The 27366-nt window shown below is 48.3% G+C and overlaps 2 protein-coding genes across 4 annotated transcripts in view; one reads left to right on the forward strand and one right to left on the reverse strand.

Moving 5' to 3' along the window:
* ZNF609 (zinc finger protein 609) overlaps window positions 1–27366 on the reverse strand; it is a 214459-nt gene that overhangs the window by 4797 nt on the left and 182296 nt on the right. For 2 of the 3 annotated variants that reach the window (XM_084886556.1, XM_084886554.1), the window contains exon 10: window positions 23559–27013. The exons of the other annotated variant lie outside the window; for it this stretch is intronic. The gene's annotated coding sequence lies outside the window, so the exon portion shown is untranslated. Of the gene's footprint in view, window positions 1–23558; window positions 27014–27366 lie in introns of those variants that run through there. 3 annotated transcript variants of the gene reach the window in all.
* OAZ2 (ornithine decarboxylase antizyme 2) lies at window positions 8003–24855 on the forward strand. The gene is given in 6 exon segments (XM_084888275.1): window positions 8003–8216; window positions 17286–17361; window positions 17363–17443; window positions 18636–18811; window positions 19870–19955; window positions 20210–24855. Coding segments are annotated over 6 exon segments (570 nt in total). The 5' UTR covers window positions 8003–8196; the 3' UTR covers window positions 20341–24855.

A 27366-nucleotide genomic window follows, 5' to 3' on the forward strand; every position in this document is an offset into this window, starting at 1 on the left:
CTAATTGCTTCCTCCTTGTTTCACACGTGTAAACAATGTCTCTCCCGCTTTCCTGTGAGCTTTCCGGCTTCACCAACTGTTCGCTGACTTTTCCCACGATACCATTTACCGAACAAAAGGCAGAGAGGAGAGGCGCTGGGTTCATTGCAAAAGAGGCAGGGAGCCCTTGGAAGGCTCCACACACAATCCTGCCACCACTGCGTTTTAAAAACACTTCAACTGTTCATTCCCCGGCAGCTTTGAGGGGAAAGGGTTGGAAGAGAGCAAGGAAAGAGACCAGGAGACCAGGAGGAGGCTGTAGTCTTCTGAGCAAAGATGGTGGCAGCTGCGATCAGGGTGGGAGAGATGGGGAATAAATGTGACCATTTTGGCTGAAACCGGTGTGGCCCAGTGGATGGAGCGTCAGCCTGCGGACTGAAAGATCCCAGGTTCGATTCCGGTCAAGGGCATGTACCTTGGTTGCGGGCACATCCCCAGTAGGGAGTGTGCAAGAGGCAGCTGATCGATGTTTCTAACTCTCTGTCTCTCTCTCCTCCTCTCTGTAAAAAAATCAATAAAATATGCCGGGACCGGTTTGGCTCAGTGGATAGAGCGTCGGCCTGCGGACTGAAAGGTCCCGGGTTCGATTCCGGTCAAGGGCATGTACCTTGGTTGCGGGCACATTCCCGGGTGGGGGTGTGCAGGAGGCAGCTGGTCGATGTTTCTCTCTCATCAATGTTTCTAACTCTCTGTCCCTCTCAATTCCTCTCTGTGTAAAATCAATAAAATATATTTAAAAAAAAATCAATAATATATATATATATATATATATATATATATATATATATATATGTATATATATATATATTTTTTTTTTTAAAGTGACCATTTTGGAGAAAGAAATGACAGGACTTGCGATGATGGGCGGGGTGAGAGGGAAAGCGGGGTGAGGGGGAAAGCCGGGTGAGGGAAGAGAGGAATTCTAACCACAACCAGGTGTCTGCCTGAGGGCTACTCATGGAGATGGAAAGGAGGGAAGCTGGGGAAGGACCCGGTTTGAGGCCACAGGTGTGATCAGGATTCGGGCCTGTGAGGTTGGAGTCAGGCTGACCTTGTCATAGCGCCTACATGTCTGTAGGTTAAAGGGGGATTCTAGGCTGGAGACACAGGTTTGGGAACCATCAGAGCAGGGATAAGAAGTCAGTTACTGGGAGGGAATGAGCTCATCAGGGATAGAGAAGACAGGTGGAGGCGGTGAGAGGGAAAGGCCATGGAGCAGCAGCAGCCAGAGGCCGCTCAGGAGAGGACAGTGTCACAAAGGAGAAGAGAGGACAGTGTCCCAGGAGGAAAGCAGTGGTCAGAGCTCTGTTTGAGAGGGTTAGAGGGTTAGAGGTTCCTGAGCCAAGCAGCAGGACAGAAAGCCCGCTCTGTCCTGAGGCGGCCCGGGCGTGAGCAGCCCATGGGAGTGGTGGGGTGGGTGTCAGGTGGGAACGGGTTAAGATTTGTTGTTGTTGCTATTTGTTTTCTAAATTTTTATTATGGAAAATGTCAAACATACATAAAATTAAAAGCATGGTTCAACAATCATCAACTCATTCTACTGGTTTTATCCATATCCTCTCTCCATTTGTGTCTTTTTGGAGCTCCCCTCAGACATTTCATTTCATTCATAAATATTTCTGTGTGTATCATTAAAAGATAAGGATTCTAGCCCTCGCTGATTTGGCTCAGTGGATAGAGCATCAGCCTGCAGACTGAAGGGTCCCAGGTTTGATTCCAGTCAAGGGCCCATGCCCAGGTTATGGGCTCAATACCCAGTAGGAGGCATGCAGGTGGCAGCCAATCAATGATTCTCATCATTGATGTTTCTATCACTCTCCCTCTCCTCTCCTCTCTGAAACCAATAAAAATATTTTTTAAGGAAAAAAAAAAAAAGATAAGTATTCTTTATAGAACAACCAGACCTAAAACAAAAATAATTATTTCCTTTTTAAATATTGAGGTACAATTGACATATAACATTGTATTACTTTTAGGTATACAACATAAAGCTTTGATCTATGCATATAATGTGAAATGATTATTTCTACAGCTTTAGTTAACAACCAAAAAGAGTCACACCGGCTACCTTTGGTGGATAAGTCTCTTAAATCTATTTGAATCTACAGACCCTCCCCACCTTCCCCATTTGGTGAAGAGAGATTTTTTTTTTTCCTTTTGAAATTTCCTATATTCAAGATTTTGCTGATTGCATTCTTTTCTGTAAACCCTAGCTCATTAGAAAGGCTCACTCTGATTCAGGTTGAAGTTTTTGTCTAGAATATTCGTAGGTGATGAACCCTTTCACCAGGGGTGCATAACTGTCCTGTGTCTCTCCCCTCTGTGACTCTAACAGCTATTGGTGACTTACCCATCCATCGCACTAAGGGTTTGTAAAATGTTGCTGCTTTATTATTCCTTCTTCATTTCCTACCTAATTGGCTGCCTTGAGACATGTTTGTAAGGCTTGTTTATTACTCTTCCCAGTGTTCAGAGTAAGGATCTCACAATACTTCTGTGAACCTAAAGCACAGTCACATAAAGGCAGATTAAATCCCTGACTTGATTCTCTCCCTTTATTTACCAAAGTTCACAAAAAGGAGTCGGATTCTTCAAATTCTCTAAAGGTGGTCAATGATTTTTTTCCCCCCTTTTACTTTCCTTTCTCTCGCTCTCTTTTCTCTTTCTTTTTGAGCACTATCAGTAAACACTCAAGAATTTTATCATTATAAATTGGCTTTTTATCTGATCTTGTCTGGAGAACAGATTTTTTTTTTTTTTTTTTATACAGAGAAGTGGGACTGAATTGAATTTACATTTAGGGAACATTTTGTAGATGCTGCACATGCACTACTTTATTTAACACCCCCCCCCCCCAGTCTTGGAGGGCGGGGCCCATGGTCCCTGTTTTTCACTGAGGAGGAGACAGGCCCTCAGTAGTCATGTGACTGACTAGTCCAAAGTCATACAGCCAGCCAGTGGCCAAGCCCAGAGTTGTCTGAATCACACGGCACCACATAGCTTTTTGAACGAGATCCTAGGGGCACGCAGTCCCTAAACAGGGCCCACGGATTATCTGTCCAGCCTCTGTCTGATCTGTTGTCATGTATTCTCTTCAGACTGGCCTGTTTTTGTCCCCTGGAGTTGCAAGAGCAGTGCCTAGGGCCTAGAATACTCTTCTTCCCTGTAACCCAACTCATATTTTGTTGTTGTTGCTAAATACGTTTTTATTGTATTTACATATGTGATTTTTACCTAACTGTACACTTATCACATTATACATATTATTTTAAAAATTAAATTGAAAATTGTTGAGTTGTATTCCATGGTGTGAATGTACCACAGTTTATTTAACCGTTCACCTGGCTGAAGGACATCGAGGCTGAGTCTAGTTTTTGGCTATTATGAATATAGCTGCTATGAATATACATGTATGAGTTGTTGTTTTGTTTGTTTTTTAATGATCAATATTCTTTTTAAAAATATGTTTTATTGATTTTTTACAGAGAGGAAGAGAGAGGGGTAGAGAGTTAGAAACATCAATGAGAGAGAATCATCAATCAGCTGCCTCTTGCACACCCCCTACCGGGGATGTGCCCGCAACCAAAGTACATGCCCTTAACCAGAATCGGACCTGGGACCTCCCAGTCGGCAGGCTGATGCTCTATCCACTGAGCCAAACCAGTTTCGGCTGTTTTTTTTGTTTTTTATGTGAACAGTTTTTATGCCTTTGGGATGAATGCCCAGGAGTACAGTTGCTCGGTCATGTCCTGGTTGCATGGTTACTTTTCTAAAAACGGCCAAACTGTTTTTTTGTTTGTTTGTTTGTTTTTCAGAATGGCTAGGTCATCAGTTACGATGAGAGGGTTAGAGGTTCTGCAGAAAGAGAATAGGCATACAAGTTGTCTGAGAGAGTGGAAAAGCAAACTTATTGGAGAAATGTAGCAGGAATTCCCAGGCACTGTTGAGAGCCATTTGAGGGGAGAATGGCAAACATGGAATGAAGACAGTCTGCCTGGGGGTGTGATTTTGCTTTAACAAAAGCACTGAGGAGGCAGATGGCGGATTTATCCAGATTAAGGGTTTTGCCAGGCAAGTACCAAGGGAGGAGAAGGGGCAAGAGAGTGGTTATAATGATGGATGATGGAAGTAAAGCTAAAAGGAACAAAAAAACTAGGGCCGCCCTAGCCAATTTTGCTCAGTGGATAAAGCATCGGCCTGTAGACAGAAGGGTCCCAGGTTTGATGCCGGTCAAGGGCACATGTCCGGGTTGTGGGCTTGATCCCCAGTGTGGGGCGTGCAGGAGACAGCCAGTCAATGACTCTTTCTCATCATTGATGTTTCTATCTTTCTCTGCTCCTCTCCTTTCTTCTCTGAAATCAATAAAAACATATTTAAAAAAACAACCACCAAACAACAACAACAACAAAAAACTAGGGACAATGAATAGAGAAAATTTAGTGAGGGCAAGGGATGGGAGCTCATGAGAAGGGTCAAAAAATGGCCGAGGGAGGCTTAATTAAGAAAAAGGTTGTTCAGGCAGCTAAAGCATTGTCCCAATGCGCCAAGGTTGAGGGTTCCGTCCCCTGTCGGGCCACATACAACACTGAATGCAAACGTAAGTGGAACAAAAATCGATGTCTCTTCCTTCCTCCCACCCCATTTCCTCTGTCTCTCTCAAGTACGTTTTAAAAATCAAACAAAGGTTGTGGAAAGAGAGTCTACATTTTGGAAGAAGTATGGTTTTTGGTGAAAACAAAGTGGAGGGTGCGACTTCAGGAGCAGGCAGCTGCTGTGGCGTGGAAAATACTGCTGGGGTGAGGAGGTCCAGGAAGTGAGAGGAGGCTGTTGGAGAGGCCATCGTATGGATGCTGAGCTCACCAAATAAAACAAAACTTAGGGCGGAGAGAGGGGCAGTGAGCCAAGAGTCAAAATGGGTTTTGTAGGAAGGAGGGAGGGGTTTAGAAAAGGCATTGGGAGAGAGGAACATACCCACTTCCTGACTCTGAGGTGCGTGGGAATGAGAGGAAAACGGCATTCCCCTCAAAGGGCTGCTAAAGAAGCAGTATCGCCGAGACCGGTTTGGCTCAGTGGTAGAGCGTCGGTCTGCGGACTGAAAGGTCCCAGGTTCGATTCCGGTCAGGGGCATGTACGTTTTGGTTGCGGGCACATCCCCGATGAGGTGTGTGCAAGAGGCAGCTGGTCGGTGTTTCTCTCTCATCGACGTTTCTAGTTCTCTATCCCTCTCCCTTCCTCTCTGTAAAAAATCAATAAAATATATTAAAAAATAAAAAAAGAAGCAGTTTCCTTAAGGGATTTCCAGGTTTCAGGTCAGGCAAGAGATGCAGGCAGCATCCTGAGAAAAGGCTCAGATATGGGAGAATTCGCTGATCACAGGTTGCAGAGGGCACAGGGGAAGGATGCACTAGAGACAGGGAGGTAGGAGCGGGCCAGGCAGAATGCCAGCGTGATGAATGAAATGAATAGGAACGTGGGAATGATGGGATATAGCTGTCCAGAACTGTCTGTGTTGGTGGAAAAATTTTCACTGGGCAACATCATAACCACTAGCCACATGTGGCTGTTAAGTACATGAAGTGTGGCTAATGGGACTGAGGAACTGAGCTTTTAGCTTTATTTTAATTTAAATTTAAGTAGCCACATGTGGCTAGAGGCTAACATGGTGGAAAGCTTAGGTTATGGGGAGGCGGCTCTCCACTTTTATCACCTGCTTGCCAGGCAGCATCAGGCTGGCCACTCCTTCACCATGGAAGCCAAAGCACAGGTCAGGCAACTCTGGGTCCAAATTCTAACTCTACCACTTACTAGCTTTTTTTAATTTTAATTTAATTTAATTTTTTTTATTGATTTCAGAACGGAAGGGAGAGGGAAAGGAGACAGAAACATCAATGATGAGAGAGAATCACTGACTAGCTGCCTCCTGCACACCCCACACTTGGGGATCGAGCCTGCGACCCGCGCATGTGCCCTTGCCTGGAATCAAACCTGGGACCCTTCAGTCCACAGGCCTGTGCTCTATCCACTGAGCCAAACCAGGTAGGGATAGCTTTTTGAATTAGAGCAAATAAATTAATTTGTTAGCAAAATCTCCCTGAGTTTTCATTCATCTATATAATGGGAACGGGAAGCTGTATATATTAGTGTTTTTAGCATGATACTTAAGTGGTCACTATTACTGACATAATTTAGTTCTCAATGTTTTCTGATTGATCGGTCAAAACCTGTTCTTCAGGCCCAAAGATTACTTGTCCAGGGATGGATTGGCAGAAATGAGCCATCCCAGCTGCCTTGAAGGCCAGGAAAATTGCTCAGGACTCTGGGACTACGAGATGGGGTGAATCAGGGCTGGGTTTAATGGTTCAGTGCTGCTCTGTAAGAATATTCCTACCTCAGACTTGGAAGAGCAGGTAGGGATAGCCAAGGGGACTAGGCGGAGGATCTAAAGTGAGCCAGGATAGGGGACCAGCCTGGCTTAAATGTCTAGTGATGATTTGGGCAGTTCTGGTATCATTATCACTTCCCATTTGTGCTGGAAAAGCCTTAGTCTGGCAGCTCCACACTTTCTTCATAATTTAAAAACCAAAAGCATGTTGTTTGTCAAGTAGAGCAATGGTACCCTGAGAGGGTTCTAATGTGGGACATTTGTGATTTGGGGCTATTATGAACTTGGGGTCACAGTGACCTCTGATCTGGAGTGATTGTGATAGCCTTTTCTATAAAGCACTCCTAATTCCCTAGTTACTTTCGCTGTGGTCTCCTTCAGATGGAGTACTCACCTGATCATATTGTGATGGCCTTTCTGTCTCCCTCTGGCCGGATTATGACATCGAGGCAGGAATTTTGCCTAGTTGATCATTGAGTATTCCTGGACTCTAGCACATCCCTGGAGCACAGAGTAAGTAGCTGTTCAATATTATTTATTGAATAAATAATGGGATCCGAGGTGACAGTGCTCTGAGATAATGTGATCTCTCTTGTTTACACTCCGGATTGATTACGAGCAGAGTCGGGAGTTTTGATGATTGTGTTGAGTGCCTTTGATCGTGGCCTGCAATGATGGTGATGAGAGGTCCCTGCACCAGTGATTGTGACTTCTTGATAAGGACCCCAGGGGTAACGAATGCAGGTGACTGTGAACAAGTTTGTGATGGTGCCTTCCACCTCTGCTGTCCGGGGACGGCGATCCTGACCCACAGATCCCTGGCTTCAGATGATCACCAGCCAGTGTCAGGCTTTGACCACTGACCTGAGATACCCCTTCAAGGTGCAGAGACTGTTGATTGCAGCTGACAGCTGAGGCTATTGATTTGCCTTATGAACTGAGGTACTTGAGATCTGATCTGTGGGCCTGAGCTCAGTCTGGCAATGGTGCTAATAATGTGTCTAGTACTCTTTAGAATTCAGATTTTGTTTAATAATAAGTATCCTCCCAGAACCTACAAATGACACAGCCCTTGCCTGTCTTCAAGGAGTCTAGATCAGATCAAAGCTTAGAAAACTCTACTTGAGCTGAATCCGGTTTGGCTCAGTGGACAGAGCGTCAGCCTGCGAACTAAAAGGTCCCGGGTTCGATTCGGGTCAAGGGCATGTACCTGGGTTGCGGGCACATCCCCAGTAGGAGGTGTGCAAGAGGCAGCTGATGGATGATTCTCTCTCATCGATGTTTCTAACTCTCTATCCCTCTCCTTTCCTCTCTGTAAAAAAACCAATAAAATATATTAAAAAAACAAAACAAAACAAAAAACTCTACTTGAAACACAAGGTATCTTCCCGGCAAAGCAGCCACAGCCACCCCCCAACCTTTCTCACCCGGACCCCCACCTCCCGCTCCCCGCCCCCTGGTGCGCCTGCGCGGAAGCGAGGCGGGGCGGTGCTTGGCCCTTTGTTGTGGGCCCCAGTTTCCCAGGACACCGCGCGGCTCTGGGCGGGGCTATGCAGATGAGGCGCTCGGGGGCGGGGCGTCGGCGTCGGCGGCGGCCGGGGAGGGTCAGTTGGAGGCAGGCGCTCGCCGAGGCTGGAGCAGGGCTGCGAGCCCGCGGCCTGACAGGGACTTAACCCGCAGAGACCGGCCCCGCGCGCGCAACCCCACACCCGCCCGCTCATCCACCCACCCACCCCCCGCGCCGCCTCCTCCCACCCTGAGCAGAGCCGCCGAGGATGATAAACACCCAGGACAGGTAACGGCCCGGCCCAGGCTCCCCGCCCCCATCCTCCCTCCTCCGCCCGGCGGCCTCCTCCACCCGCCCCCCGGGGGCCCCGGCCGCCCCGCACTGGACCTTTCCCCTCAGCCACCCCAGGCCGAGCCCCACTCTCGCAGCGGGGCCTCCTTCCGTCTCAGCTCCCCCGCCCGCCCCCGCCAGCCTTGCCCATCCCCCCTCCCCCATCCGGGCCTTCTCCCCTGAAAAGCCCCAACAACCCCGGACTCAGTCTTCCAGTCGAGCCCCCATTTTCCGTCAGCTCCGTTGGACGGTACCCCACTCCCCAAAGTGGGTTTTCCCCTCACCCAGAGTCTCCAAATTGTTTCCCATCTTCTCCACATCTTCCTCCCCCCCCCCCCTAAGTTACTTAACCCTATCCTTTGAATCTCTTCTCCGCCAAGACCTCTGTCTTACCCTGTCCCCCCTCCCACTCCGCAGGTCAGGCTGCATCCTTCAGGTCCCTGCTGGACCCATCGTCACATCCCTACCCCCCCCCCCTCCGGCCTAATAGTCTTTACAATGATGGCCAGCTCTCCCCTTAGTCCCTCATCCAGCTTCATCTTTTCCCTTCCTTCCTCCCTCCCTCAACACCCCTTTCCTGGTTAGGACCCATTTTTCCTGTTTCCCAACCTCATTCCATTTATTTATCCAACACTTGGGACTTGACCCCTCTCTTCCATCCTGTTCCTCTAATAGGATTCCCCCATATGCTCTTCTAAACACTCCTGCCCTTCACACACTGTCATCTGGAACTCATCTTTACTTTTACTCCTCCCTTCTTAACCGAACCCCATCTTTAAAGCGATAGATCACAGAACTCAACCCACCCTCGCTTTGATGGAAGGCCTGCCCTCTTTCCCCACCTCCTGAGCCTCGGCACCCTGGACACTGGGCCTTTGCAAGTTTCCTCCCTCAAACCCGATCCTGCCTTCCCCTGTTAGTTGGAGAGAAAGGCTGTGCCTCCTTTTGAAAGAGCACCAATGGTTTTCTAAACTTGGATCATTTATGCTTCCTCCTGCTTAAATGGGCAGAATTCATCCTTCAATTTTCTTCTCTACTCTTTCTCTCCGAGGCAGCTCTTATCTGCCATCTCTTCCTCAAACATACTTTGTGTTTCTGCCTCAAACTGTTCCATAATTCCTGATTCCCCACAATTAAAAAAAAAAAGATATTTTTTTCATTGATTTCAGAGAGGTAGGGAGAGGGAGAGACAGGCAGCTCCTGTACACCCCCTACTGGGGATCAAGCCTACAACCCAGGCATGTCCCCCCATGGCCAGAATGGATCTCTGGCCCCTTCCGTCCCCAGGCTAAGGCTCTATCCACTAAGCCAAACCGGCCAGGCCCCACCATTTTAACACCAGTTGCTTCTTATACATCAGGATGGCTTCCATTTACAATTTGGGTCTAATTGTCTTCCTTCTTTTCCCCCTAGATGTGTGCTGCCAGCTCCAAATTGAGTCTGAAACCCATACCAGCCTCTTTGTCCCCAGATTTGGTCTTACCGCCCCTGCCCCTCACTTGGGCCTCATTGTTTTGCAAGCAGATCCATTCTCTGCAAATCCTCCTTAAATTGTGCCTTGGTTTGTTTAAAACTAGACTTTATAGTTCCTCTAACAAACATAGCCTTCCTTATTGCTTTTCTTCACATAGGGCTCTAATTACCAGTCAAGGTTTTTCTCAAACTTGGGCTTTCTTTCTCATTAAAATGGCCTCGAACTTGCCATTTCCCACTCCTTTGGCAGTACCATCCTTAGATAGTCCAGCCGGGCCTTAAGCTTTCCTTGTATCTCAGTGTTCCCTAACTAGGGCTGCACTTTTGAAAAATCAATCACCTGGGCCCCACCTCAAAGACCCTTCCCATCATATTCCTTTTGTGGGGGTCATCCCTTTCTTAACTGCAAAGGGCCTTGATTTCAGGGATTTCCTTAGTCTTTCCCAGGTACTGTCTGAAAATACCCAAGATACCTGCCTCAGCCTTTTAAATTCTCCTGCCTCTTGTTACTCAGTTCTTAACCAATAGCCATTTTCGTTCTCAAACTCTACCTAGCCCTCACACTTCTATTCCCTCCATGCAGAAAGAATTTTTTTATTATTATTTTTTTATGGTCCAATTTGACCCATTACCCCACCTCCCAAGCCCTCCACCTCCAGCCCCATTGTGCTGGTACATTTTCCTTTTCCAAAACTCTCCGTGTCCATCTCCCTTTGCAGTCCTGTCTTTTATTCCATGTCTCTAACCCAGCCCCTCCTGGAGCTGAGGAGGTGGACGTGGATGTATATTCGGATTGTGCTGGATGCAAAAGGTGTTATTTGTGATAGAGAGGGCTGTGTGTTCTGAGGACAGACAGCAGGTATGAGGGGGCAGAAGGAAGCTCGGAGGTGGAGGGAGGCAGAGGAACTACAGGAAACGTTCTTCGCCAGCCTTTATGTTTTTGTCTGGGCTGTGGGATTTGGAAGGTGGTGTGGTCTCAGCAGGCATTCTTTGGAGTCCTCATAACCGACGGTGAGGTTGAGAGACCCGAGTTTTAGTTCTGGCTTAGCTAGTGTGCTTACATGTAAAAAGAGGGGGTTGCGTTTGCTTAACTTAGAGATTCCTTGCAGCTCCCTAAGTGGTAAAACAGGCTTGCTTTTCTCCAGGGCCCTTGCTCAGTTGCTGGTAATCTGAGGGGCTTGGCTGTATGACAGGCAGGTGGAGGGAGGAGCCAGTCGGCCTGCCAGGGCCTGGGCAGGAGCAAGGCCTGGATCTGGCGCCTCCACTGTGGCCTGGGGGTGGGGTGTTGTGTGAGGGTGTCTGGTTTCTTTGAGTTATGGCAATCCTGTTTCCATAGCGTGTTTCCCAGCCCCCCGGCCTGCCTCTGACTCTGTTCTAAAAGGAATCCTGGTAAGCCTAACTGGGGATTCTGATAAGAGCCGGATGTTCTTCCCCTCCAGTGTTCTTGGTGTTTTGTATCCGCAGAGGGGGGAGCCAGCTAGAGTTTAGTTCCCATTGGGTAGGTGGGGGGGAAGGAGTGTGAGGGGGATGGGTTTTCCAGCTTCCTTGGCTCCAGTGAAATACTCAAGAGGTGGAGGCTTGGTTTCCTGGAAGAAACAGTTGCAGAGGAGCCTGCAGTGTGTTTTGAAAACAAGGCTCTTCCTTTCCAGTTTTGTTCTGATTAGCACCTCCAGAACGTCAGAAGCCCTGGTGGTGGGGGAAGGAAGAAGACACAAGTACACGCACTTTTATTACAGTGTTTGAACACGAGGTTTCAATCCAAGGAAATCAAGCTTCGAGGCCTTTCTCTTCCTGGATTTGTGGGGGCGGGGAAGATGGGCTCTGTCTAGTCTTGCTTTGTACCTGTGACAGTCCAGTATGTGAGAGCCTTCCCTGACTCCACATCCACATAACCAGTCTGTGTCTGATGGGCTTTGCGGAGAAGCATTTGGTTCTCTCTGCAGGTGGTTTTTCTTGGGGGGACAGGGCACAAGAGCCCGTCAGCTGCCTTACTGCACAGTTCCCTGGTGATGGAATTCCTTCCTCCCCCCAGAGAGTTCGGTTTAGTTACTCCTATTTATTGCTACTATGGCTTGCTGGATGTGGGGTGGTAGGGAGAGCACGTTTTTGTGTTGTGTGCCTTCAAGTTCACCCCAGAGAGGGGGAGAAAGAGAGACTCGTAGTATAGTCAGGAATCCCCCCAAATTGGAGGTATGCTTCAGAAAGCATTGCGAACTAATAATAATCATTCCTCACTCTGCCAAGAAATCCAAATTTAGCCTCAGAGCTGCTGAGAAATATAAAAAAGGGGACTGAGGATTGGGATAGAGGGATGATGTTACATATGTGCATTTCTGCAGGAGAGGAGTAATCCATCCCTTTTTGACACAGTATGTATGCATGTTGATTCCATGGATTGGAAGGCTATGAGGCCATAGTTATATGGCCAAGTAGGTGAGCAAGAATTTTGTTACTTGAAGTGAACAAAACAATTTCCTGTTAGCAGCAGCATAAAATGCTTTAAGATAAGCCTTAAGAAAATTTCCTAGGCCTTTGGTACTATATAAACAATGAAGTGATTCAGTCCTTGGAAGAGCTGGAACTGGGTGGTTACTTGACTGTACAAAGTAGATTGAGGTACTTAAATGTAAATTTAAGGTCTTATTTTAAAGCACGATTACCTAGCTCTCCACCAGGCTCTGGTAGCATAGGTAATTGGGCCCACCTTTGGCAGAAGATGTAACATTATCATCTGTGTAATAAGCAAACCTCAGAGGCACAGAAATTCTAGCTGCCACTGTGTTGTTTCTTGTGGAATCAACCAAAACCCAATATTGATTTCAGTCTGTGATTCAGAGGGTGATGTCATTTTCTTTAAAATCATGCTTAGCAAGGAGACTCCCTTTGGCACACAGAACAGCCCTACTGAAATGACCTTTGCCTGGCATCGGCCCAGGGCCCCTTTCTCATATGGAAAGGGGATGGCAGCTGGAAATCAGCCTCCACACACACACTAGACGAGGTGGCCGTCACCTCCCACCGCTCTTCATATTTCGTTTTAGCTAAGTGCCGGCGGCCCAGGTTTGGCCCCTCTTTGTGTAGGAACTAGTTATCGGAGCCCTCCCACGCCTCGGGGTCAGAGCAGCTTGTCTGAGGGAGTCAGGACCCGGCAGTGCTCTCAGAAGCCAGAGTCAGGAATGGGTCAGAAGAGGAGAAAGGATGAATGAATGCAGAATGTTTGGGAATGTGTTTTTATGTCTTTTCATTTGATACCACAAGGTAGTAATACCAAGGCCATCTGACCCTCTGACCTGTAATAGGAACCAGAGAGAAAGGGTGCAGACTTGCCGAAGCCGGTTTGGCTCAGTGGTAGAGTGTAGGTCTGCGGACTGAAAGGTCCCAGGTTCGATTCCGGTCAAGGGCATGTACATTGGTTGTGGGCACATCCCCGTTAGGGGTGTGCAAGAGGCAGCTGGTCGATGTTTCTCATCGATGTTTCTAGCTCGCTCTCTCTCTCCCTTCCTCTCTGTAAAAAATCAATAAAATATATTTTTTTAAAAAAAAGAAAGGGTGCAGACTTGAACAAGCTCAAGCCACTAATTCAAGTAAAACATGGTCAAAAGTATATGAAGGAGAATATCAATTCAAGTATTTGTTAGATTTAGCTGAATAGAAGTTAGCCACAGAATTACTTTTACATTAAATCTTTATGTAGCAAGCTGTACCTTGCTTTGAGCACAGTAATTATAAAAATAAAAACTGACATAGTCACCCTGGCTGGTATGGCTCATTTAGTTGGAGCACCAAATGGGTTTGATTTCTGATCAAGGCATATACCTAGGTTGTGGGTTCAATCCCTGGTCGGGGCACGTGCGGGAGGCAACCAATTGATGTATCTCTCTCACATCAATGTTTCTCTCTCTCTCTTTCCCTCTCTAAAAATCAATTAAAAAAACAACAACAACAAAACAAAAAAAATGACATAGTCAACTAGAAGTGATTTTGATAGGAGATCCTTTATTTTATCAAGAAATTTAAGATTACCTTCTTTAAATAATAAACACCCTAGAGATTTAAAAATAGGATTTGAATGATAAAAATGTGATTTACCAGCAGCATTCCCCAGGAATATATATCCATACACTGCTTGTCTATAGCCAGTGTATGGAATTATAAACTGCTAAGCATATTTCAGACAACAGTCTCAGACTGCTTTCAATTAGAGGCAGCAGGATGGGGTATGTTGGTAGATTCATGTGTATCACAAGGAGTGTTTCCAAGGTCCTGTCCAATAACTGACAGAAGAAAAGGCACCAACAGATCAGCTCTAATCTCCCATCTCCCTTCCGAATTGACTGGGATACTGACGCCTCATTTCCCGCATGGTGTGCTCTCCTCCAGAAGCAGGGCCAGCCTCGCGGATGTTTGGGCTCTGTCTAAGTTGTTTGATTCTCCTTAATCAGCCTGATCTTTTCAGCCTCTAGACTGAGTGTGTTAATCATCCTTTTGGTGACAGAGATCAAACCAGTCCTGCCCCCCAGTGAGTGAGCAGGATGTGAGGAAGGAGTGGAAAGCTGGGCATTGGAACCAGTAGAAACATGACGGAACTGAATATGAAATCTGGCCGGTTTGGATCTTGTGACAGGAAGACTTGTGTTTAGAAGCCACTTTCTCTTGTGGTTAAGTTCCTCAAGATCCACTTTTTCTATTGAGGTTGGTGGCATATTTTGCCACATTACCTTTTGAACAGTAAAGTCAGTACAAGAAGAGAAGGCTATTGCTGGTAATTTTATGCCTCTTTATTTCTTTAACTTCTCACATCAGAAATGAAGATCTATAAAAAACCTATTTGCCATTTGTAGCAAGTAACTAAAAACAGATCTATTATGATATACGATGAAGATAATTATTGTGATCTATGTAAGCTCAGCCCAGCTCCCAGCTGTTTCTCTTCTGGAACTGGAACTGGATACCCACGTGGGGGCCTGAAATACCCTTCCACTCCTCCTCACATACACACTTACACTTGGTTTCTCTATGGATTTTGTGGAGGAGGAGGAAAGAGTTCCCAGGATCCTTGTGTGTGATTGGGGGAGTAAATGATTACCATGGAATAGACTTCTTGCATTTATTTGAAGAGGATTGAAACCAGGATACCAGACATAATGAGCTCATACATTAGTGGTAGACACAGGGCAGGCCCTAGGGATTCATTCTAGGAAGACAGAGGGGATTCTGAATCTATAAAAAGGAAAACCCACCTTATTCTGGACTTTTCAGTGGGTTAGCTCCATTGTCTCTGCCATTTTCAAGTAAAAATTACCTCAGAATCAAGATGGTGGTTGGAATGCAAGTCAGGAGTTGAATGTAGCTCTCCCATCTAAAACCATTGAGGAATAATTTCTCTGAAACTAGGAGTGTTGAAGTTAAGTGATCTAGTACCAGAATTCTAAAATTGCAAGGTCCTTCCTTGGAGATCTGGTTGTTGTTGTTTTTTAAAATATATTTTATTGATTTTTTACAGAGAGGAAGAGAGAGGGATAGTTAGAAACAGCGATGAGAGGGAATCATCAATCAGCTGCCTCTTGCACACCCCCTACTGGGGATGTGCCTGCAACCAAGGTACATGTCCTTGACCGGAATTGAACCCGGGACCTTTCAGTCCGCAGGCAGACACTCTATCCACTGAGCCAAACTGGTTTTGGCGGGAACTGGTTGTTCGATGAACCCACACAGTTCTGGTATATGAGACCACATCTCATCTGTCTCCCCCATAGGAGTACTTAGTAGCTCCACTGACCAATACAAGCAAGCCAGCTTTTTCCAGAGGCCTGAAGTGGTCCCTAGGGAATGAGAAGGAAACAATAGCATGTGGCTGTGTGTGTGCCTTTGCTTGGGGGAAATCCTCTCCCTGTCTTGTTTTTCCCAACTCTGTTCTGTCCCTTAACCCACTGGAAGGGGAATTAAAACAACAACTTGTCCCAAGAAGAAAATAAATCCCACCCTTGAAAACAGTAGCATAGTCCTCAGTCATGCCCCTTTCTTAGTCTCTCTCAGTGAGGCCAAGAGTGCTGGGAGATGAGGATGCCTTGAGACTTTCCGGATGAGGCAGGAGGTGGTGCATGTGGTTATCACCGCAGGTGTTGATGTTTTTCTGGGCCCAATGACACTACCTGGAATGTCATCTCCCAACGAAACTTCCAGCTATAATCTCAGGCCCCCTGTTGAAATCCTTGAGAACGGAGGAGCCATGCTAGAGTAGTGATGAGTTTGAACGTCCCGTCTCAGCTAAAATGCTTACACAGGTCCCTGAGTAGTGAGGGTCTCGGGGCTGGTCCTTTGGTTATTGTATCGTTGTCAGGTTAAGTGTGAGTTCAGCTTTGTCACTCTGAGCTGAAGTGAAAACCCCCAGTCTGGCATGCAAAGGACAGAAGGAAGAATGGTGCCTCGTTATTTCACCGCTGGTTTTCAGAGGGGAAGAAAGCCTTGATTTATAGCATTTGTTGATTTCCGGGATGTAAATACTTCCTTATAGTTGATTCAAACTACCAACGTGACATCATTAAACACCCAGTTGGGAAGAGGTGCACAGTCAGGTGAGCGGGCTGAATCATGGTGTACATGCACAGACAGCTTACCGCTTGCATTGTTTCACTTGCCCTTGGCCTGTGGACTGAGCTAGTGTCAGCCTAAGGAGTCATTAAATTGGATTCAAAGAAGGCAGTAGAGCAAATTTGGAGCTCTGTTGGGTCCACCTGAAAATCATGGTGGCCAGTAAGGGCACATACCTCCAGGTGATTATTGGCTTCCAGCATGTGCACCTCTTCCCAGCAGCCTCCCACCCCCCAGTATGTACACACTTGAGTATCCATTTGACTGTGCAAACTCCCATGCCGGGTCAGATTCTAGCAACGAAAGGCAAGAAGCCCAGCATTTGATGGCATACCAAAATGCCATAATACCCAATATACCTAATACCCTGTACTATGGTGCACCTCCTCTCTGGGAGCCAAATCCCTGGATGTAATTTAGTTCTCAACCCTAGATGGATTTGGGTAAGTTATTTCTGTCCAGCTACTTTGTTTAGATCAGGGAGGAGGCCATCATTGGAAAAGTGGCCTTGGGAGTTCCTTAGTGTGCGGTACCCAGCCACATGACTCCTGGGGCCCACACGCTCTCCAACCTAAAGCAAAGTGTAGGCTTTGTGATTTGGCCACGTGGGTTGCTGAGACCATGCTGGGTAAGGAAAGGTGCTGCTGGAGGTATAGGGCTGAGCCGAGCAGGCCAGGATCTGGTTCCTCCCAAGGTCTGCAGCACCTCTGAGATCCGTTTGGTGTGTGACGGGCGCTCTTCCGGTCACATGTCCAGCTGGACTCCCTGTGCCTCTGCAGGACGGTGGGTTCCTTGCCCTTTAAGAGCAGACGTAGTTCTGAAAGCTGAAGCTGTAAGGACTAGCCCAGTGGTGTAGCCTTAGAGCAGTTGCTTAGGGAGAGCCAGGGCAGGGGTTGGGATGGGATGTTGAGTTAAATCTTCACGTGTTGGTGCTCACTCTGTCCCATTCTCCATCTCTTGCAGTAGTATTTTGCCTTTGAGTAACTGTCCCCAGCTCCAGTGCTGCAGGCACATTGTTCCAGGGCCTCTGTGGTGCTCCTGATGCCCCTCACCCACTGTCGAAGATCCCCGGTGGGCGAGGGGGCGGCAGGGATCCTTCTCTCTCAGCTCTAATATATAAGGTAAGGAGGACCTTGGGGCGGGAGGCTTGGAGCAGGGACTTCTCAGACTCCATTGGGCTGCTGCTTAAGGACAGCAATCACTTCCCTTAATCTGACTCAGGCCAGGCTGGGAATGGGAAGGACTCTGAACTGTGGCTGCTATGTGGCTTTTTGGGAGCGAACACCCTGCCATCTTCTTGGCGGTCAGCACTTCCGTGCCAGTTCAGGGTCTGGAGCGGGAAGGATGTGAGAGCTCTTTCAGGTGCTACTCCTTCCTGTTTCTCTTGAGAAACACCAAGGAGCAGTTTTCCCATTGTCTTCTTTATTTGGCATTCTGACTTGTCCCTTACCAGCCTGCTTGGGAAGGTTGGGGGACGGGGAGGGCAGTGTGGAGGTTTATGGTAAGGAGAGGGCACCTTGCATCGCAGTCACCTCTCACCCTGGTAGCATATGGCACAGCCCAGGGGCTTTAGAGAACCCTGAGAATCTGCCTGGGAATGGTCTGGGCCGGGGCAGCCAGCCCTTTGCTGGCTTTTGCTCTCCTGTGATTGAGGCCTAAAGTTGGTTTAGCTTCACCTAAGACTGGCATTGAAGGGTAGGGTAGCAGGGCAGCTGGGTGTTGGTCTCCTGAGATTGTGGACAAGACACAACATGGACCCCGCAGTCTACCTGGAAGCAGGCTTTGGTTAGTTTGGGTCCCAGTCACCCCTCACACGTATTTGTTTCTAATGTTCCTCTTTCAGAGGAAGGAAAAAAGTGTGGTGCTGGGGGGCATGCATGGGTTTTGATTTAGGGAGACCCGGTTAACTGTGCCATTACTAGCTGTGGAGCCTCGGGTCAGTTGCTTAATTGTTCTGGGCCCCTAGTAGCTCACATTTAAAATGGGGATATTATATGCCTACTTCAAGTGCTTATTGTGGTCATTGACAAATGGGAAAGCACAAGGCACAGTATTTAGCACCTGGTGGGCACTTGGTAAATATTTCCCTTCCCATCGTGTTGGCTTTTAGCGAACATCAACTAGCTTTAGTGCCTAATGAGTGATGGTTCTATTTAGCTAGCATGGCTCTGTTTAGCTCTATATTTTCATGGTGCTCTCAATCCCATGCTACCCTGAGATTGACTACAGGGGCCTCTCAGCACCACCCATAGGGGAGCCTATGATGTGGCCAGAAACAGTAGTAACAAGGTCCCTGGACTAATCTCTTCCCAGGACGAGAAGCTCACTGTGACCCAGGACCTCCCTGTGAACGATGGAAAACCTCACATCATCCACTTCCAGTATGAGGTCACCGAGGTGAAGGTCTCTTCCTGGGATGCAGTCCTGTCCAGCCAGAGCCTGTTTATAGAAATCCCAGATGGAGTATTAGCTGATGGGAGCAAAGAAGGGTAAGGAGCAGGGGCTGGGGAAGGGAAGGAGCAACTGGGGAAAGAGGTCCCATTCCAGAGAAAGGGACACGCTTACTGGGGAGAACCCACCAGGAGGGAGGCTGCCTTCTTCCCTAGCTCTAGGCCACCCGGGCAGATGCCATTTTGAAGCAGGTTATTTTTACATGTAAAACAGGCCTGCTCTGGCTTATAATTAAAGCAGATCATCATCACATTAACCAAATCCGTCATTAATCACCCCATGGTTCACTCTTCCCAGCAGACATTAAATCCTTCTTGAGCCACCATACAGTGGTGCCGTTCAAAAGGCCGGGAAGCTCAGGGATCCGATGGGATTTCACTGTATGTGCGAGGCCCCCAAGCAAGTCGTGTGTGTGGGAAACAGTCCCGAGGACAGAGTTCTCTTGAGCGGCTCCAACCTCTTGAGGAACTCCGTTTGGCAGTGTTAGGGCTCAAGAGTCCTCTCAGTGGCAGGTGGTCATTATCAAACTGGGCAGCTTTGGAAGCCCCTGAAAAACTGTGTTCTCTTCCGAGGCCCCATATGTCTTGTGAACTGTGTTAGTTAAAGTTGGTCAGAGGAAGAACCCCTATTCTAGAAGAGATAATCCAGTAACATTTTTTTTTTTTTAATTAATCCTTACCTTAGGATATTTTTTTCCATTGAGCTTTAGTGAGAGTGGAAGGGGAAAGATAAACACTAATGTGAGAGAAACATTGATTGGTTGCCTCCTGCAACATGCCTCAGTTGGGGCTAGGGATTGAGCCTGCAACTAAGGTTCGTGCACTTGATGAGAATTGAACCCAGGGCTCTTCAGTTCAAGAGCTGACACTTTTAACTACTGAGCCAAACCAGCTAGGGCTCCAAAAACATTTTTCTTAAAGATTGTAGCTTATTTTATTTTTTTCTTCTGAATTCAGAGCTCCTGGGGTCTTTAAATAGAAACTCCCTGAAGTTTCTCTATACTGTGGCTGTAAGCCTCAAAAAAGCCTTTTTTGTGAGTAGGTAGGTGGGAAGTCTAGAGGCGGTAGTGGGCCTGACTTTTCTTTCCTCCTTGCAGATTATTAGCACTGCTAGAGTTTGCGGAAGAGAAGATGAAAGTGAACTACGTCTTTGTGTGCTTCAGGAAGGGCCGGGAAGACAGAGGTGAGGAGTTAAAGCAGCCTGCGACCCACTTCCCAGAAGACGGGGTTTAGGGAGGGGAAAGGGGGTTCTTTTACAGTGAGGTGCGGCCCTTGAGTTTGCCACACAAGCCTGGGCAGTCATGGGGGGTAGTGCCCAAAGGTCTTTTAGTCAAGGACTAGTGCTTTTTCATTCCATCTCTGTTTTGGGTTTTTCCTTCATTTGACCCTACCCTTGTGTTTCTAATTAAAATCCTTTCTACACTCTTGTCTTTGCAGCTCCACTCCTGAAGACCTTCAGTTTCTTGGGCTTTGAGATTGTACGTCCAGGCCATCCCTGTGTACCTTCTCGGCCAGATGTGATGTTCATGGTTTACCCCCTGGACCAGAACTTGCCCAATGAGCACTAATGGTCCGAGGATGCTTTGCCCAAGAGCCACAGTGGGGGAAGAGGGAGAGTTAGGCAGCCCTGGGACAGAGGAGGGGGCCTCTCGCTGTCCAGGGAAGGACGTTGAGGGGCTCAGAGTGAGGGTTGCCTATTGTGTTCTTGGAGTTGACTCGTTGAAATTGTTTTCCATAAAGAGCAGTATAAACATATTATTCACATGTAATCACCAATAGTAAATGAAGATGTTTATGAACTGGCATTAGAAGCTTTTTGAACTGCGCTGCGTGATGTGCTCTATCTAGCCTAGGGGGAGGACACTGCCTAGAGGGGGAGGGGCTATCTGGGTCTGGGGCCAGACCTAGAGGGTTGGTGGGTAGCACTTGATGAGAATATCAAGCTCAGGCTCCCCAGCTATTGGGCTTTCTCTTTGGTTTTTAAGACGTGTGTGTTTTCTTTCCTTGCTTCCTGTCACCCAGGGGCTCCCGAGTATAGGCTTTGCAGCCCCGTGCGCAGCAGTGTCCTCGAGTTGTTTTTTGTCGCTCCACCTGGGCTTCTCTGTGTGCATTTGTGTCCGGCCTGGAGAAAACGGTCTGACCCCCTCTTTCTTTACAGCTTCGTGTTATTCTGGCATTTGGTTCAACTGGCTTAATCTGTTAAATGTTATCAGTGCATTTTGAATAGGGGCATTCAAGTTCACTCCCACCATCAGGGCTTTCTCTGGGGTGCCTGGGCCCTATGAAAGACTAGCCAAACTCAATCCTCAGATCACGGCCAGGAGCTATTGCTGCTGGCTGCATGGCCTAGGCCCCACCACGTCTCCTTCCTAGGGTCACAAAGAGCAGAGAGGAAGAGGAATAGCGACTCAGGGCCTGGGATCGAGGGGGGATCTGTTCCTAAGGACTGGATGCCTCTGCTTGGCTGAGTGTAGTGCTAACTGTATCCCCCCTCCACCCCACAGGTTGTGAATAGTGCCTGAGACCCTGCTCCACAGGGCCTGGGGGTGAGATGGGTTGTAGAGGTGGCCTGCCCTTTTCTGTTTTCAAGGTACAGCTTGCTCTAAGGGGAGAGGAAGGGGGAGAGATCTAGTCTGGGTGAGGGGCTTGGGGATGTCAGGGAGGCAAGTGTGTTGTGTTACAATGTCAATAAACTGATTTAAAGTTGTGGCTGGTCTGTTCTCTATTCCTGCACCAGGACCAGCTTCCCACCACTGCTGTCTTTCGAGTCTAGAGCCTGACCTCGTAGGGGGGTGATGCATGCTTCTCAGGTAAAAAGCTGCAGTGCGCCAGGGCAGATGAACCAGCCGCGGTCTCTGGAGCCATAAGATGTGGGGTTGCTAGGAGTCTGGGACATAATGCCAGAAGCCCTTAGAGAGTCAGGTGTGCACAGCAGCTTCATCCAGAATAGAAGCCATACGCCCAAGAGTCAAGTTCTTCGTAGGTGGTCTTTGGTATGGAAGGCCGGGTCCTGAAACCAGCCTCTGGCTTCAGCACCGAGCTGACGGTCCCATCCCTGGGGGTGTCTGAAGGAAGCGGCACACGCCTTCCTTAGGAAGATAGTTCTCTCCCTTTGGAGCCCAGCGCCCTGAGGCATGGCTGCCGTTCTCCTGATGGAGGCATACCACCAGTCTGATGATGAAGCAGCTCTCACTGGCATTGAAAGGGCCACTTCACATATGACCTCTTAATTTGTCAAGGGCTTATTACCATTTCTTTCCTCTTCTGTTTCCTCAGGTGAAGTGTGGGCCTGTTCTACCTCCTAGAGCTTTGGACCTTCTGCTGCTGAACTGTGGCTGTCCTTACTTTCTTGGAGTCGTTGGCCCATTTTAATATTGTTCTTTGTGAAACTTGTTTTCACACTGGGCCAAGTCATTAACCTTGGACCCTGCCTGGCATTCATTAAAAGAAGTGAGCTTAGCACCGTACCCCTCCACAGTTATTAGAGGAAGGTCAGCCTGGAGACATTCAATTGAAATAACGACCTGAAGATGTCTCCACTGAGCAGATACCCCCTAGAAGCAGCATAAAGGCAGTGACTGAAACGAACGAGATTTAGAGCCGACTCCGTGAATGCTAACAATGGCCAAGTTCGTGTAGGCAGTTCCGATTTCAGATGTTAAAGTCAAACCCAAGGGATCTACAAGACTGGTGAAAAACCAAGGCAAGACTTGGCCCTTGATTATCCCCAAAGCTAGCAGAGTGGACAGGAAACACATCAGATGTTGCTGCCATCTACTGGTGGATCCTCTTAAATACAGCCAGAATCGGATAAAATCAGAAACCCAGACAGTTCATAATTCCTTTTCAAAAAGATAAGACCACTAAGAGGAAAGAAACATGGTAAGTCCCCCAAATCTGCAGTCCAATTAAAAAAGCAACTTAGAAGGTAGACTGTTTTGGGGGATGATGGAGTGGGGAAGGGAAGATCATGTGAAAGGCAAACTAGTCTAAATTTAAGAACAGGGACATTAAAAACTTTATTCAATAAATACAACAAATAATTTAAAAATATACTTCAATTCCAAACCCAATTAAGAAAAGGAAGCAGCAAGAAAGGGGAAAAAACAGGGAGGGGAGGAGAAAATCACGGGAAGGAGAAAGTTCAAGAGGTGGAACAATGATTTGGTTGGGTTGTTTCAGAATGTACCACCCTTTGAAATTCTGATCAAATGCTCTTGACCCATAAACATTTAGGGCTTGTTCTGAAGGGGTGGGCAGCCACAGGAATCCACCAGTAGGGAACGATTCTCTGGTATCTGGATTAGAGCACCTTGGAGGCTGGAATCGGGGGTTTTAAGGCATTTCCCACTCTTCCTGTAAAACCATCTGTTCTAACTCTCAGGCAGGTTGAAATAGTGCAAAACTTTAGGCAAAGAGCTCCCCGCTGCATAGTTTCACAGGTATCCAAAACCAGGGTTTCTGGGACGCCCCAGAGTACCCAGGAGTCCAAAGCCACTTGGGTGAATGGGATCGAAGGGGAAGGAAGACAGGAGAGGCCAGGGCACAGGTTAAAAGCTTCTGGGCGAGGCAGTGGCCGAGCCTGAAAACGCTGCTGGGCAGGAAGGATTGCGGGGTGGGTAGTCTGGACATCGGATTCAACAACTTGCCATCAGCCAGGGGAGGTGGAGCTGAGGATGCACATGGAGCAGGACCAGGAAGATAAGGAAAGCTGAGAGAATGGACAGGTGGGGAGGAGGCAGCTCAGCAGCAAACTCCAGGAGAAATAACCAGCAGCCCTCACAGATTTGTGATTGTCTCTTAAAAAGATTTATTTTTCTCTTCTTGCCTGAATGTACAAAGGCAAAAAGAGTACAGTTTGTATATATATATATTTATATATATATATAAAAAAACAAGGAACTTGGTAATGTACACTTTACATAGGGGAAGAATCAGGAAGACTGAAATTAAATCCAACAGAGCAACGCCAATGGAACAAAAGCTATGAACAGCAACACTGCCCCTCCAGCCCGGGCCTCCAGCTCGCCCCAACCTGCTCCCAATGGGGGCTGAGCACCAAGGCAAGCGGGTGGGCTGGGGCAGGAGGGGCTGGGATGGGTTTGGGAGGGGCTCAGTCCCAGGACGTGCCCATGGCAGAGGATCATCAGAAAACTTCCTGGGATGCCCAAGTAATAAAACAAATAATAAAGGCCCAGAATTGTGGGGCCAGCTAGCTGCCCAGTGGAGTCTTGGGGCATCAGAGTAGACAGTGGGATGGTGATAGGGTATATGGATAATTAGTGACACGGGTGACCTCAAAGCCTGTATAAAATAACTCAGCCCTCCTGCGGTCTTATCCTCCCACTCCTGAGGCCAAGTCTTCCCACACCCACCTGGAGCCTGGAGAGAAGAGATTTAGGAATCACCACTTCATTTCATGGGGTGCCCTCTTACCCCTTCTGCTTGTGGTCCTCTGACCTTGAGATGTGCGGAGAGGATGAGATAAGAGAAGGAAATTGCATACATGTACATATACATGTACTAACGGGGAAAAGGCTGAATGAGGAAGAGGAGGATGTGAATCTTGAGCAGCAGCTCTCCAAGCTTGGCTGTCTTTCCCTCTAGCTTCTCTGTGGGGAACCTGATGAGATGTCCAGTAGAGACCAGGGCAGGGGTGGCACCAAGAGAGCCTTGGTCTGGTGGTCTGGGCCCTTAGCACCAACCTTTTCCAGCCTATGCTTACGGAGTGGGTGGGGAATGGGAGTCCCTGCTTCGTGTCTTGTCCCTCTGACCAGGTCATGGGTGCCCAGGCACCCTCACCTGTGTTCCTCCTCCCCATGTAGAGAGGCTGGAGGTCATCAAGGGTCAGCGCTCATCAAGGACCCGTTTCCTCACTGCTGCTGCGGCTTTGTGCTACTCCAGGGGAGGAAGACTGGACCTGGCAAGGATCTGAGAGCAGGAGGATTAGGGATTAGGGAAAGGCGGTGCCATTCTGCCATTCCTGGTTTTTCCCTGCTCTTCTGGGAGCTCAGCTTCCACTCTTCAAGCGAGACTTGGATATAAGGATCCAAGAGCCAAAAGTTTAATAGGGGAAAAGAAAACAAGAAAAAGCTGTTCCCTTCTGTAGAACCCAAGGCTGCCCTGCTAATATGGAATTTCTTCTTCTCTGTGTTACAGAATGAAGTGGAAAGGGCAGGAATGCAGACCATGCCTGCCCAATGGGAAAAAAAATGAAACGGTCTCTTTACAATATGTACAGATCACGCTGTGAGCCAGTGCCACAGTTACAAAACACACAGCAAATATTTAAAAACAAACAGGAACAGAGACAGGCCCTTGGCTTCACCCCACAGGAGTGTGGGAGGGCATAATCAGGCTGAAATTCAGTCACCCTCTTCAGTGGTGACTCAGGTTAGGCGGGGTGTCACTGTTGAGAGCACTGCCCGCTGGGGCAGCAGGAGGCAGAGGGAATGATGGGAGAGAGGGAGGCTTCCGGGGGCCTGCTAAGAGGCCTAAGATGGTGAGACGTTTGGTCGGGCTCAGAACCCAACTGGAATAAAAACGAGAACGTGAAACCTAGAGGAAAGGCCTGGAGGTCAGAGGGGCTCCTCTTAGGCAAATGACCCTGAGCCTCTGGATGCAGAGTAGGGCTCTGGGACCTTGGAAAGCAGCCTTTGCTGACAATGTGCTAACTGCCCTCCACCTCCATGACCCACGCTGGCAGAGCCAAGTATCTGCTTTTAAATGGTCACTTTTGGCACTCTGGTCGCTAATACCCCTGTGTAGCCCAGGCTGGTGTCTGTCAGCCTTTACTTTCTCTCAATCCAGGTCAAGGACAGATAGGAGAGGAGGAGAACAAAGGGATGATACCTCAAAAGCAAAGGAAGAGCTGAAGCTTCCCACACCACGGGGAAGAAGTGACTCCAATAAAGCTACCAGAGCATTGTCCCTTCCCAGAACACAGAGCACAGAGCCTGGACTGAGAGCACAGAAATGTCTGCTGCCTCAAAGCACAGCTCCCGCCGAGTACACTTAGTGGCTCAGGAGGAATGGCTTGAATGTGTTACCCCAGGTCTAAGGAGCACATAACCTCCCATGGTCAGTGTCTCCTAAAACAAAAACGTGTGCTACAAAGACACGGCTCATATTGGCACACATGGGGTGATAGACTGAGCTACATAAAACCATATGCTTGTATACAGAGGAACCTGGCTGTATGTATTTGTGACCCTAAATGATGGCTGAATGGACAGGACATCTCCTAAGAACCGCCCCCTGGGTCTTGCCCCGAGGACCCCTGGCAGACTCCGAAGCTCCCCAGGCCTGGGAATACTATTTTACCTGCCTGAGTTGTAAGAGCCAAGCAGTGGAAAAGAAGAGGAGGGATCAGGTGAGAATCCCCCCGGGCACAGGGGTCAGGAGGGAAGAGAGAAAGGGCCAGGTGTTGAGGGCTAAGAAGCAGCAGGACTCAGTGGGGATGCAGTTCTATTTCACAGACTCCATTCGTGCTCCAGCTCCAGCTTACTGCCAGTACCCCGGGGAGCCCGGTGCTGGTGTGGGCACCCCCAGCCCTCCGCCTGACCAGCAGCCCAAGGCCACGCGGGCAAGTACCATGGTCATCCCTTCCAGGCTGGGCTCTGAGCATTCATATGTGCTCATGTGAGAGGGGGGAAGCCTTCATGTTTGAAGACCTTGTTTTCACAATTACAGAGAAAACAGCCCCCAATTTCTTTCCTGAGATTCTAATTTCTCCACGTGCTGTCAGTTCCCAGGGCTCAAACCACTGGGGCGATGCAGGTTCTGGCGATGGTGGTGACGACGGTGAGAGGGAATGGCTGCTGTGCTGTCTTCAGACCTTACCCAGTGCTGGGGGGTCCCTCCCTGGGTGGGGCTGGCACTCCTCCGGCAGCTGACCAGGGGCTGGGGAACAGAGCAGTGACTTCTCTGGGCTGAGGCCATGTTCCCCTGGGTGCTCCCCATGCCTTCATCTCCACAGAGGCCACAACAGTCACAAATGTGGCCACGAGAATAAATATTTTTGCTAAGCACCAGCTCTCCAGCTCCTGAGGAAAAGGGAGGGTGGGGGAGTCCGGGACCTGGTGGAGGCGAGATAGCCAAGGGTCTGCCTTCGGTCGTGGCGGGGACACGGCAAACAGGATGATCAACACCATTTAACTGATGTACTAATGGCACCTCCAGCACCTCCTTGGGTGAGCCGGTCCGGCCCGTGAAGCTGACTTTATCCCGGCACCTGGTGTTCTGTAAGGGAAACGGACAGATAACCAGGCACTCAGCGGCTGGCACAGCAACCACAGGGTGGCGCTCCGAGAAAATGAACTGTGGGGGAGGCAGCTACTGCTCTCCCTAGAGCAGAGGTCAACCTTCCCAATGCCGCGGCTCTTTAAAACAGTTCCTCACGTTGTGGTGACCCCCAACCATAAAACTATTTTCATTGCTACTTCATAACTGTATTTTTGCTACTGTTATGAATCATAATGTAAATATCTGTGTTTTCCGATAGTCTTGGGTGACCCTGCTAGCGGTTCTCAACCTGTGGGCACTGTAAGATGTGCACAGATACTCTGTGACCCACGACAGTTGTGATCAACTAT

Source organism: Pipistrellus hanaki (genome assembly GCF_964339955.1).
Source record: "Pipistrellus hanaki genome assembly, chromosome: 1".
In the NCBI taxonomy this organism is placed as follows: Eukaryota; Metazoa; Chordata; class Mammalia; order Chiroptera; family Vespertilionidae; genus Pipistrellus; species Pipistrellus hanaki.